The 13671-nt window shown below is 36.7% G+C and overlaps 1 protein-coding gene across 2 annotated transcripts in view; it reads left to right on the top strand.

Moving 5' to 3' along the window:
- ZSWIM6 (zinc finger SWIM-type containing 6) overlaps positions 1-13671 on the top strand; it is a 221771-nt gene that overhangs the window by 140568 nt on the left and 67532 nt on the right. For both annotated transcript variants that reach the window (XM_039469957.2, XM_074385655.1), the window contains exon 2: positions 7771-8127. In XM_039469957.2, the coding sequence (XP_039325891.1) occupies positions 7771-8127 (357 nt within the window). The remainder of the gene's footprint in view (positions 1-7770; positions 8128-13671) is intronic.

Here is a 13671-nt window from a genome sequence, read left to right as displayed (position 1 = left end):
AGGTGTGCACTAGCATGCCCAGTTAATTTTTTTTTTTTTTTTTTTTTTTTTGTATGTTTAGTAGAGATGAGGTTTTTCTTGTTGGCCAGGCTGGTCTCAAACTCCTGACCTCAGGTGATCTGCCCACCTCAGCCTCCCAAAGTGTTGGGATTACAGGCGTGAGCCACCACACCTGGCCTCTCTGATCTTTTAAAATCATTTATGTTTTGGAGTAGAAAGATTTTATTTGCCTAAGTTTATCATTTGAATCGTAGAAACCTTCTGTTCCTTTCAGTTCTATTTAATCCAGAGTGTGTTCTACTACTGCCTCTCCTAGAAAACATCAGTTTCTTCACCTGTAAAAAGGGGAACATGATGCCTGCTTTGCAGGATGGTTGTGAGAATTAAGTGGGTTAGGGCCTGAGCGTAGGGCGAGGCATTAGGAATGGTTAGTGCCAAAAGGTGAGGGCTCATGTTGAGGTGAGGGATCAGGCAAGAGCTCCAGAGTGAGTGGAGGAATTTGGCTCCCAGGGCCTGCATTCTCCACTCCCAGGTCTGAGCATACTTCACTTTCCCCCTTGGTCTTGGCCCTGGTAAACAGAATTGGTCTCCTGTTTCCTCTTTACCACCACTCCTAAAGGAAACAGCTAAGCATTTCCAAAGGTTGTTTTGCTGTGAGTAGCAATGGGAAATAAATAGGTAAAAGGATCTTCTGTTTCCTCCTCATTTACACCTGGTCCTTGGGACTCAAGACAGAGTATGCAGAGACGCTAAGAGTTGGCACTTGGGCACCAAGGGGCTGCAGTAAACTTTATCTGCACTTCAGAAGTTTGGGACCCCGGTGAGAGGCCAGAGTGAGCGGAAGGAGAAGTGAACTGAGGTGGGGGCAGTGTGGGGTCTGCAGGCAACAAGGGATCCTAGAGAGGAAGGGCTGCAGGGCTGTCCCCACCTTTAAGAAGGGTAGAAGGCCAGAGCTGCTTTCCTTGTATTAGAAAAGGTAGGCATCAGAGAAAGCAGCTTACGTTTAAAAGATTGGCGCAAATAATTCACATTCCTAAGCATTTTGTAGAGTTACAGTTGTGAAAATAACTCAAATTCCACCTATTTTTTTTTTAAATCACAGCTCCCTCCCCAACTGCTCACCCAGAATCTGAGGCTAGACAACGATTGTTTCCTTAAATATGCAAGTTGAAATATAGAAATACATAAAAATTAGTTGATAGTAATTTGGTGGTAGTGGTGGGGAACACTTATGTGCTTCAGGATTTGGTATGACAGAGTGATACGACTTTAAAAAAAAAAATTAACACTTCCCCTTAAACTACTGCTACTTCTAAGAGGTGCCCATTGCAGATATCCAAATTAGTGGGTATCTTATTTTAAAAAATAATTTAAAATAATGATCTAATGCCACTCATATCTAACACAGGTATTCTGATCACATGGATTCTTGTAAGAAAATGGTGTAAGAATCTACATTAATGAGAAAACAAGCAATACTGAGCAGAACGCTGCTGGGAACTCTTAGTTGGGCCCATCCAATGCATGCTCCGTAAATTTTTATGTTGTTTGTATGGTATGCTGTGGTCTACAGTCTGGCCTTTGCATTAATTTGCCATTGTTTTTCTCTCAAATATTAATGAAGTGTAGGAGTGATTCAGTTGCAAATAAGCATTTTAAGGTGGTCTTAAAATAAAGCTCTTCCTTTAAAAAATATTTTCTCTGAAAGGTGGAAACCACTTCATTAGTGATTGCTGGCAAAATCTCCTGATGTCTTCCTATAAGCTGTTTAAGCTTAGCATTAGAAATTAGTGCTAGAGGATTTAATTAGGCAGCTCACAGGATGCAGTCCCTTTAATTTAGGATTTCCTTTTGAGAAAATTATGGAGTTGAAAAGGAATATGATATTTTATGCAAGTTTCCATCTTGGGCCCTTATGTTGTTTGTACTGCTGATCTGGAAATTATACATGATTTACATTAAAACTTTTCGTTTTTAATATTGATTACTGTACCATGGGGTGTTAGATTATGTGCAGTAGTTCTCAGGGTCAGGAAAGGTAAAAGAGTTTTTTAGGGGGGGCAATGATTAACTCATCTGTTTTACCAAGGTTACATAATCAAGTATTAGTTACTGTACATTTAGCTAACGTAGTGACTGTAGTTAACCAATGAATACATTGCCATGGGAGCATTAACACTTTTGCATTTTTAGACTTGGCTTTAGAAAAATTACCAAAAAACCCCTCACAATCCTTGCCACCTTTTCAGCCATAACATTACATTGCCTTGGTTTCTGCCTTTAATTTCCCTGAGGGTTCTTTTTATTTAGGAAAAGGGTGAAAGATGTATTTGTGTAAGTACTACACCAGTACTTCTGTTACATTCTTTTTCAACAAAGAATATGTTACTTGGGCGCCTTGTGCACAGGGCGCATATTTTGTTGGAAAGAATGTGCCATGAAAGCAGTAGTTTTTAGTGTGCATGTTTATTTCATGTCTGTCAGTTTATTTTAGCTTAGAAATTTCCTAATGCTTTGAGTTTGTAACAGTCTTGCAGTTAACTGAGTCCATATACATACATGCACAAAATGGCCAACTTTGAGAAATTACTTATGTATTTTAAAATACTTGTTTTTTTTTTCAGTCTGATATCATGGCTCTCCTTGTTCCCTTTAATATGCAACTGTAATGTAACCTAAGATATAAAAAATAAGTTTTAAGAAAAGCTTAATTTCTTTAGCTTAATTTGGAATGTCAGTGAGGAATTAAACATTTGCTTTCCAGAAACGTTAATCTTTGTTAATGTAAAATTAACATAGATGATTTGAATATGTGTTCATGTGTGAGAACTTTGCCCCTTCAGTGTTTCTCTACTGAGTCTTTCTGACCTACTAATAAGATTCAAGTGCAAATAATGCCACATCAATGTGATTTAGAGAAAGGGAGTTCTTTTTTCCACATCTTGGCAGTGCATTATAAGAGCAGTTCTTCAACTTTCTGGTATCACTCTTAGTAATGGAAGTGCCTATAGTACTTTTGCTTATGAGAATTATATCTAGCGATATTTACTATGTTTGAAATTAAAAAGGAAAAAAAAATATTTATCAAATAACAGTACTAAATCCATGACATTAAAAATAATTGCATTTCTCAAAACAAAGTATTTTAGTGAACAGGGTGACATTGTTTTATATTTTTTCAAATCTCTTTAATATCTGTCTTAATAGAAGAGAGCTGGACTTTGCTGTCTGTTTCTTTCTGTTCAGTTTGTAATGACATCACACCTAATGTGGTACTGGAAAACTAAACATACATTCATGAAGAAGATTTTAAAGGGTTAATAATGTCTAGATGTAAGTATTTTTTAAAATGTCGATCTCATGGACCCTTTCAAAGAGACTTAGGGACCTCTTGTGGAGGGGTTTTCCCAGGACCATATTTTGAGAATCATTGCATTATAACATTTTAGAATCCTATATGGTTACTAAAAAAGATTCTCCCTAATACTTTCTAGTTTCTCTCTGTATGAAAGTAATACTCTTTTACAAAATTAACTATTTGTGAATTGGCAGAACTTAGGAAAATGGGGAAAAAGAGCTGGGTTGAGTAAAGGTGTAAGTAACTCTTTGAAATATTTTGGTTTTGCTGTCAAATAGGAATGATTCTTCTAGTATTGTCTGACTCACCTAACTGAGCTATTCTCAGTGATCCCTCTTAGAAGCCACCTCCGTAAGCCAGACCCCTTCTCCCCTCAAGATTCCAGTAGCTTAGAAAAAGAAAGTTTTGGGTGAAAGGGAATGTGTCCGGCACCCCTCCCCTGTTTCTCCAGCTGGGAAGGGAAGGAAAGGGAAATAAAATTTAATGAGCAATTTTACTATGTGCCAGGTGCTTTACATATGTTATTTCATTTTAATTCCCAAACAACCCTAGGAGGTATTTCTAGCCACATTTTGCACAAAAGTAAAGCGAGATTCAGAGAGGTTAAATATTTAATATGTCCAAGATTCATAGCATTTAAGTGGCAGAATCTGATCTAAACCAAAGTCTATTCCCAAGGACTATACAACACTGTGCCTTGGTTTGTGCTTTGTTTTTCTTCAGTTCCTGCAGATTAAGAATGTGGATTCTAACATTTTATTGGACTCCGTGACAGCATGATGATAAAACAGTTTGACAGCCCTGTGAAGCTTTTGTGGAATTAACTGTCTTTCACAGATTGTTTTATAAAGTCAAATAAATATTTTAAGAAAAGATTTATATAGTTTCAGTTTTAGTTCTACGGTTAATTATCCATGTTTCTCCATAGAGTGCAGGATTGTCCCTTTTGGTATGCTCAATTCTGTTGTATAGAACAGCTAACTATTCCAGAGAAAGATTCTGCATTTGCAGTCTGAAAACAGCTGATCATCATGGTATGTCAGAACTCCAGAAAGACAAAATCAATTCTTAGGAACATTGTTTTGTCTTGAAACAAAACCTAAGAGGTAAGACCAGCTGGGGGATGCCCTACAGCCTTTTTGGGATTACTGAGGGAGGAACAGTATCCTTGTTCGTCCTGTGGGGTCTCTGGTATGATTTAGGATGCACAGAGAATGAGTTGGTAGAATTTCAGAGAGTTTCTCAAATTGGAGAGGCTAAAACACACCACTATACAATCCTGAAATAGGCTTGGTGGAATTCCTGCATATTGACTGAGTATTGTGTAGTTGTATAGAGTAATATACCAGCTGCGCTTTACGTGTGTGTATGTAATTTTTCTGTATTTGAGATAAAACCTCTCTCCTCTAGCATGCTCACCTAAAGGTAAGGGGCCTCCCCCCCAAAACAACAACAACAACAACAACAACAACAAATAGTCCTGAGAGTATTAAATAACTGCCACAAAGCTAGTCAAATTAGAGGTGCCACTGACCTGAGGGCAAACAAGTTTCAATAAAGTTAGCAGTATAAGAGAAGAGTCATCCTGATAGCTGATAGTCAAGAAAAGTTACAAAAAGAACCTACTTTAAAAATACTGCTATCTGTAGTTACCTGTTAGCGTTCTTCCCATTCAGTAATACCCTAAATGGTCACCTGATTAGGAAGGCAAAGTAGAAGTTATTACATTTAGAAATATTTTTGTCAGAAATGCTTGAAATATTTAAAGGAGTTTGCACACTTGAAAGATAATCGAGAATCACTTCGAAAATGGATATTAATGAAACACCTTAATCTTTGATGATATCAGAGCTGTAAGACATCTATTTGTTTATTTGTGCCTTCACATTTCTCTTGGATTTATTTAAATTGTTTTGGATATCACAATATTTTATAGTTTGATTTTAAAAACCTGCAAGGCTGGTAAATTTTTAAGTAACAAGCGTGTATAATATGTGGGATACCTTCTGTATAATTGTATGATGTCAGATTTCAATATACTTCTTTTCTGACTTGTACTGTATAACTCATGTGGATAAAGCAGGTCATTTTTGCAGAAACTATTTGAGGGCTTCACAAATTTTAATAAGGCCTCTTTGACAGTTAAATCAGTCTTTTGAAGCATCTATTATGTTATCTCCTTGTAGACTCTTTACGTACTAACTAGGTTAATTCTTTTGGATCCTTAATTGTCTTGGCTTTGCCTGTGATGAGAATAGTTCTCCATCTTCAAGGTGCAGGGGTGGGGAAAAACTTATCTCCAACGTCGCTTTTGCAGAGAGACAAAGAGATTGATTTGGTGGGTGAAGAGAGATGTGATAGTGTTAAGTGGGAAGAGACTGATTTTATAAATGATCAGTTTAGGATAACTATTTTCCTATTATGATAACTGGTTTCCCTGTGCAAGTACATATATGACAGGTGGAAAACAGAGTTTGCTTTGAACTAAATGTACAGAATATGCTTGGGAACCTTCCAGACTCTTATGATCCCTTGGTAATTTTTTTTTGTCTTAATCTTGCCTGTTCCATGAATTTTTAATTATTGTATGTTTATACTGCATCTGGCATATATTACAGCAAGACTGTCCTTATTCTTCATTTTTGAGATTTGCTGGGGTGTTTACTTTTTCATGTGACTTTTCTTCATGGGAAAATAGATGTTAAAAAATTTTACAATATTTGCTATGTACCCTTTCTTTAATTTTGGTTTTTCAGAAAAAGTTGTTGATTAAAAGAGATAAAGGAGACTGGAATATCCATTCTGAAACAGTGATAATATTTGTGAAAGAAAACCAAAGGTCATCATATGACAGTTCTCAAAATTTCTTATTGTAAAGTAATAAGAGTGACTTGTTTTTAGGGAATGCTCTTTTTTCATTGATTCATTTTATAAAGATTATGACACCTTTTTCCTTTTACTAAATGTTGCTGACTAAGGATGATCAAGGTGAAATTACATTACTCTGAAAGATTTTTTAGAAATAGCATTTCATCTAACTCTCCTGCTTAGGTGTTCTCAGCATCCACTCAGTGGATGCTCCCCCTTACCACCCATCCCAATTTAGGACAGCCTTCCTGTGCAGTGTAGGGAAAAGAGCGTGGGGGAGTTGTCCTCTGGCCAAGTTTGTCAGGACTGCCTGTTGGGCAGTGGTGGTGGAAGGCAGTTTGCAGTTGGCTGTAAGCTGCAGCTAGTGCTTTCCAAGGGGGATATGGCCACTGGGGGCAGGGTGAGTGCCTTATGTGTGGACTATTATAGGCAGCAAAACTGCTGTTGGTCATGGAGTTTATACAGCAGGGGTCCCCCAACCCTGGGCCGTGGACAAGTACTGGTGGCATTAGATTCTCATAGGAGCGCAAACCCTATTGTAAATTATACATGCAAACCATCTTTCCTTATGAAAATCTAATGCCTGATGATCTGAGGTGGAACAGTAGAACAGTTTTTGCCCTGAAACCATCCCTGACCCCTGCCCCCATCCATGGAAAAATTATCTAATTGTCTTCCACAAAACTGGTTCCCGGTACCAAAAAGTTTGGGGACCACTGTCATAGAGGATTTCTGTGTGGGTCTGACTTTAAGCTATAAGGCCTCTTAAGGCTTTTTACCCCTTGGTAAATTTTGTACTCTGTGTGTGTGTGTGTGTGTGTGTGTGTGTGTGTGTGGTGGCGGCGGCGGCCATACATCTGTATAGCTTTCCTCTGTATGTGACATGAAAGAGAATCATCATTATGAGTTACTTAGGTGGTGGTGTATATGAGATTTGGTGGGCCCTGCAATTCTATCAGCAGTTGCTGCTCATAGACATTGCTATATTGGGGTATATGTTATGCATGTTGCAGAAAGGATTATTAAATTTAAACATTTCTCTGGTCAAAGTTTATGAAAGGGACCTCCTCAGAGTTGCAATATTGGTTAGAGCCAGCTAGTGGCTGCCTGGAATAAAGGTAGAGGGAGTTTGTTTTTGAAAAGAAAGCTGAACTGGCTGACTCTACTAAAAAAGGAAAAGAAAAAAGAAAGCCACTGATCTAGGGGATTATTATCATATATACCACCGATTCAGAGTAGAGTAATGATGGCCTCTTAGTGCTGTGATCTACCCACTTCCTATGGGTATGATGGTGATGTACGGCAATATATGTTTTCATATGGCTGTGTAAAATACTTTAGCGTATCCGTTGAATACCTTTTTTTTTTTAACCTGTAAGGGAGTGGTGGTAGTTGTTGGTGGCCTGAATGTTTTTACTTGAATATAAAGGCTGTCATATTTTTTTCTTGCTGCTGTCAAGTCCTATACATTTCCAAGAATTAGAGCATTTCATAGCATCTGAATGCAGAAGCTAAACCCTCCTTTTCTTTCTTTCACCCTCAAGGTTTCCACTTGAGCGGCACAGTGACAGAACCTGCAATACAATCGGAGCCAGAAACTGTTTGCAACGTGGCCATCAGCTTTGATCGTTGCAAGATTACCTCAGTGACCTGCAGCTGTGGAAACAAGGACATATTTTATTGTGCCCATGTTGTGGCACTGTCTTTATACCGCATCCGCAAGCCAGATCAGGTCAAACTGCATCTTCCCATTTCAGAGACTCTCTTTCAAATGAATAGAGACCAACTGCAAAAGTTTGTACAGTATTTGATCACAGTGCACCACACAGAAGTTTTGCCAACTGCTCAAAAATTAGCAGATGAAATTCTTTCCCAAAATTCAGAAATTAACCAAGTTCATGGTGAGTATAAACATTGACTTTTAAAATTTTCTCTCTGGATCCTTTTTCATTTACAAATTAAATTCTTCTGCATATAAATGAATTAAATGTGAAATAGGTCATCAGCATTGCCTTTAGTTAGTCAAAAGAGATTTTTACATTTGTATTCTAAAACATTTCTTTTGAAGTGTTTCATATTAGGTGCCAAGCCTTTTGTGCTCAGAAAAATCATACATGTTAAAGCTTAGTTCTTATACTTTTTTTCACTATTTAGTAACATTTCATCAAGTACTAGATATTAGTTATGCAAAACACTTTTTAATTCACCCTTGTCAATACATTGACTTGTGCATATTTTGAATTTTTTCAATTTTCTTTTAAAATTTATTTTCCAGTGCAGGAAAGTTTCCGACAGGGTACCTCATATTAGGAAAATAAATTATTTGTTTAGAAAAACATTACAGCTTGTTTAGAGAAAATTTAGAATATGAATATTTTGTATAAGAAAATACAGAAAGCTTTCTTTTAAATCTTTTATACATTGAACATGTTTTCTCATTTATTTTAAACACATTTATCATGTGTTTATTTTATGCAGTGTAAATATGTCAACTCACAAGACACAGCTTTTCAGAACTATACCTACCACTTATTTCATAGAGTACATTAATATAAGATAAATATTGTTGTCAAAACATAGTTGCTTGTGCTTTTAAAACATTTGGACATAACTTTTAAAATACTTAAAAAAATATGTTGAAAAAGGTAATCCAGTTTCGATTAAACAGCTCGGGAACTTATGTTGTTACATTTCTTTAGTTATATTGATTTGAGATCTAGGACTAGTCTCTCAACCTTGTTCTTTAGGTTTTCTAATGAATATAACAAATAAAAATGTTTCAAAAAAGCGGTTTGAGGTCCTTTTTTGTAAACTTTAAAAATTATGAGATATAAAAATATAAAAAAGTACATATAATATGAATGTGCAGATTAACAAAGTGAACCACCACCCAGGGAGAGAAATAGATGGCTCTTAGCACTTAAGAGGGCTCCAAGCACCCCTTTCAGTCTCAAATCCCTTTCTCTCCCCCTTGGTAACTGCTGCCTAGTTTTATAGTAATCAGTTCCTTAGCGGTTTGTGTTTTGTTGTTTTTGACATCATTAAATATTTGTTTAGTTTTATCTGTTTTTAAACTTTGTCTAAGTGGAATAATACAATATGATTATTTTATCTGACTTCTTTCACTCAGAATCATGTTAAGATTTACCCATACTGCTTCACATAACCTGTAATTTATTCATCTGGAGAAGCACTGTCTATTAGAAATAAAACATGAGCCTTTCAATAGAATATTAACCACATACATAGTTTTAATATTTTAATAGCCACATTTTAAGAAGTAAAAAGAAACAAGTAAAATTAATTTTAGTAGTATGTTTTCTTTAGCTCAATTTATCAAAAATATCAATCCAACACGTATCATAATATTCATAAATATTCAAGAAAAATACTGCTCTTTTACTTTTTTTCATGTTAAGTCTGAAATCTGGTTTCTGTTTCACCTCACAACATATCTCAAAACACTGGTAGCCACACTGCAAGTGCTGAGTTAGCGACATGTGGCTAGTGGCTGCCATACTGGACAGCACAGCTCTAGAGTTTTCTGAATATGAGAATATATTTATTTGTCCATTTTCACTTTTGATAGGCTTAGTTTTGAAAGGAGCTGCTGTGAACATTCTTTTACAAGTCTCCTGGTGCTGTGAGGTACTTTTAATGTGGTTTCTGTGTCAGAGGAAATCCACATAGTTATATTTCTTCTAGTACTCCCCATATCAGGCTCCGCTTTACTAAAGTAGCTTTCATAAGGTGTGTAAAGCGTTTGACTTGGTTGAGTCTACCAATATTAAATAACAGAAGTGTGAGCAAGGCTGCCACAGAAGGACCTTCAGCCCTCCAAAAGCACATGTATTCAAGGACTTTTTCAAGTAGGCTTCTGCTCTGTCGTATCACCTGCCTCAAATCTTGCTGCCTTGTGAAGATTCAGGCCAGCTACCAGTCATCCCAGAGATTTCTCAGGAGCCTGTTTGTGGCTTCTTATTAAATTGTTTAGTGGAAGCAGAGAACATAATATACCATTTCTTCTAACTTTTATGTATTCTCTTTTTTCCTTCCTTTTGTCCTTTTGTACTCTGCTAAGGTCACTTTGTTCTCTGAGTTTTAGTAAAACAAAAGACCTGCATCAATAATTAGTTGCTTGATCTGCATTTGTCTTGCTTGTTTGAAGGATAGTAGCCCTTAAAGTTTCTTACCAGAAGGAGTTTTTAATCTATATGGAAAGAATGGAACTAATGAAACATTGTACACTAAAGTTGGATGAGAGAATGTGTTCATATGACATATATCTTTAATAGTTTCTAAAATAGGAAAGACTATCAAGGATAGATAGCAGGTTACCTTTAGACTCAATTTGATTTCCTAATAACTTGTGTATGAGAGCAGCTTCTCCAGAGCAGCAAACTTGAGCAGTTTATCCCACCAAGCTTTCTCTTCACTTAATTTATCATCAAATTTGCTCCCAGCCTGGAAATGGACCAATTACATGAGCTGCCTTCCATTCTAGTTTGAGAAGTGGTAGAAAAAAAGAGAGGTAGGAAGCAGGCTGTGGTGACCTTAAGTAATGAAATGGGAAATCTGCTCCCTGGAGGGTCTTATTTTAATTGTTAATGACCTGATAGGGGGTGGGATTAAAAATGTTTTGCAGTTGTTTGGCAACATTATCTCACCTGCCTATAAAGATCTGTATGTAAGCACTCTCTCTTTAAAAAAATCTGTTTCTAAAGCAGTACTTTCTTGTATGGTTTTGTGGGTATACTCTTTCTTTGAGACAAATATCTTGAACATGAATATTGGTAGGATTTATTTTTTCTCTGAGGAAAAACATCACTTTTACCTAACCTAGATAAAAGGGTTAAGATACGATTTAGACTTGATTAGTTGGCATAATAAAGACAAGGTTTCACTAATACAGTCTTTTTTGGAAGAAAGGCATATTATAATTTATGAGTAAATGCAAAATATGTTGATAACAGTAAGTTTTTTCCCTTTCCCTTATGAACTTCTTAAAATCTTAGTAGTTGCTTTTCTTATTTTAAAATATTTTATTAATTTTTTTAAAGATTTTATTCTGGGGAATTAAAGTTTTTCAGGTACACATTGTTCTTCACAGTTTCCTTACAACTCATAATTTCAATAGTTTGTAGATGAAGAAACCAAAGAGAATGAGTTTAGTGACTTGTCCAAGGTCAGATTCAGTGAAGGTTGATGGAATATAATTTGTGATCATAATAGTTGAGTCCTTTTTACATTTCAATATGTTTTCATAAAATTTCCCACACAGTTTTAATTAGATTATAAAATCAACCACTATATGCTAAAAGAGACTGCAAGATAGTTAATGTTAATGGCCCACCAAGGAGATTGCCAGTTGTAGTTCTGTGTTTTTGAAGCAAAATTGTTTGCTCTTGGTTTTATGTTCTGATAAAACTTTCTAGCTTCCATATTCTTAAAAAAGAAATTGATGTCTTTGCTAAGTACTTTTCTTGAGATTTACTGATTTCCAAGTACTAACCCCACTCTTTTAGTTAATCATTATGGTCTCTTCTGTCCTTTATTCTTCCTATTAAAGGGAGATGTATTATAGTTTGGCAAACTGTGGTATAGGCACAGAACACTGAACTTGAAGTCTAGAGGCCTAGAATCCACTGTTGTCTCCATTACCTATTACCTGTGTGACCTTGGATGGGGCCTATTTTTTTCTCATATTTAAAATGCTTGTAATCATCTCTAACAGTGTTGAGATAATTTTAATGATGCGATGTATAATAATTAAAAAGATAACTTAGTTTACCTCATGTTGGAGTATCCACAAGTACTCATAGTTAAGAAGAGAGAAGTCAGTAAAGGGATGGATAATACTATAGATGGAGGTCAGATTACTTTCTCCTGACTTTCTGGCACATACTTCCTCCTCTTTTATTTTCCCTGTTAGGGCTTTTCTTTCACTAATCTTTCTATTGGCTAGCCTGTACTGGCCAAACTACCACAAAGAGGAACAGTCTGAGGGGAAACTGTGGCCTTGACCCCAACCTAGAATAGAGGAAAAGAGGAAAGGATCATTTCAATGACCATTTCACTCCCAGAGCCTGGACTAATCCTGAAAGTAGCCTACACTTGTCCCTCACTTCTCTGTCATGTGCTTAGAGATGGCATCTCAGCTTCGCAAATGTAGAAGGCGTTTATTCACATATCGGATGAGTGTTTCCATAGGACATCTAAGATCTCTTCCAGCTCTGTGTCTTTGCTGGTGGTTTATCTGCAGAGGCATAGGAGGAACCTAGGCTCCGTACTACAAAAGCATACCTTCTGTAGCTTCACCTAGGCGTGCATTCATGTGGTGTTCTTCCATTTCAATTTATTTGAGCATGGTTCTTACACAACCAAGACCAAGAATGCCATTCATGTTTGCCTGTCCTGCTTAACCTTGCCTCTGAATGCCTTGGGATCCTGGCTACCTTGTGTATCAGTCTATTCAGACTCTTCCAGGTAATAGTAAATAAGCAAACAAGTCTATTTAGTAGTCGCATCTTCATTGTGTAGCTCTTCATTTTCATTTGATTGTGAGCTTTATGAGGCTGAAACTGGGCTCTGTATCTTAATAGCTTCTCTAAGCACAGTACTTAAGATGTAATAAGCACTCATATTTGTTAAGTAAAAAGTATGACTGTCCTTTTTCATTCTGTTTTGTTCTTAGTAGGAACGTTGGGTATTTATTTTTTAAGAATATGTACACTTTTGTGCTCCGAATCTACCAGTGAGTGACAGCTGGAGTCATCCAATGGAGGTCTCATGTCACATTTCCCTCCCTCCCTTTTATTTCCCCATGGATAGTGGTGTTTATTATAATTGGACTTGTCTTAGCAAACAGTTTTTGCAGGTATCCTAGGGAGGTAATTAGATTATTACTATCATACCCTTTCTATTGTATAATAGAACATTCCGGTGTTGACAGTTGGTAAAACAAAGGTATAGTCTTCTGATGGTCTGTATCAGGCGTCCCCAAACTACGGCCCGTAGGCCGCATGCGGCCCCCTGAGGCCGTTTATCCGGCCCCCGGCCACACTTCAGGAAGGGGCACCTCTTTCATTGGTGGTCAATGAGAGGAGCACAGTATGTGCGGCCCTCCAACGGTCTGAGGGACAGTGAACTGGCCCCCTGTGTAAAAAGTTTGGGGACGCCTGGTCTATATGATTAGCAAATATATACTATATAGGAGAGAGTTAAAGTTGCTTTCACTATACTAGCTCAAAGTGCTCTATAGTGAAACTTAAAGAAAAATTTAAAAATAAGAATTCATGTAGTAGTATTGAAGTGTATAAAAAGGCAAGTCCTCATTTTTTCCACATTCCCAACAGCTCCCTTAACCTCCAAAAGCACCCTATTCTCATAAGGCAGCCACTGTGGAGAACATGGTTCATATTCTGAGACATTTTTCTCATGAACAA

Source organism: Saimiri boliviensis, chromosome 1 (genome assembly GCF_048565385.1).
Source record: "Saimiri boliviensis isolate mSaiBol1 chromosome 1, mSaiBol1.pri, whole genome shotgun sequence".
NCBI lineage: Eukaryota > Metazoa > Chordata > Mammalia > Primates > Cebidae > Saimiri > Saimiri boliviensis.
The sequence above is the reverse complement of the archived record's forward strand: the minus strand, read 5'-3'. Positions and strand labels throughout refer to the sequence as shown.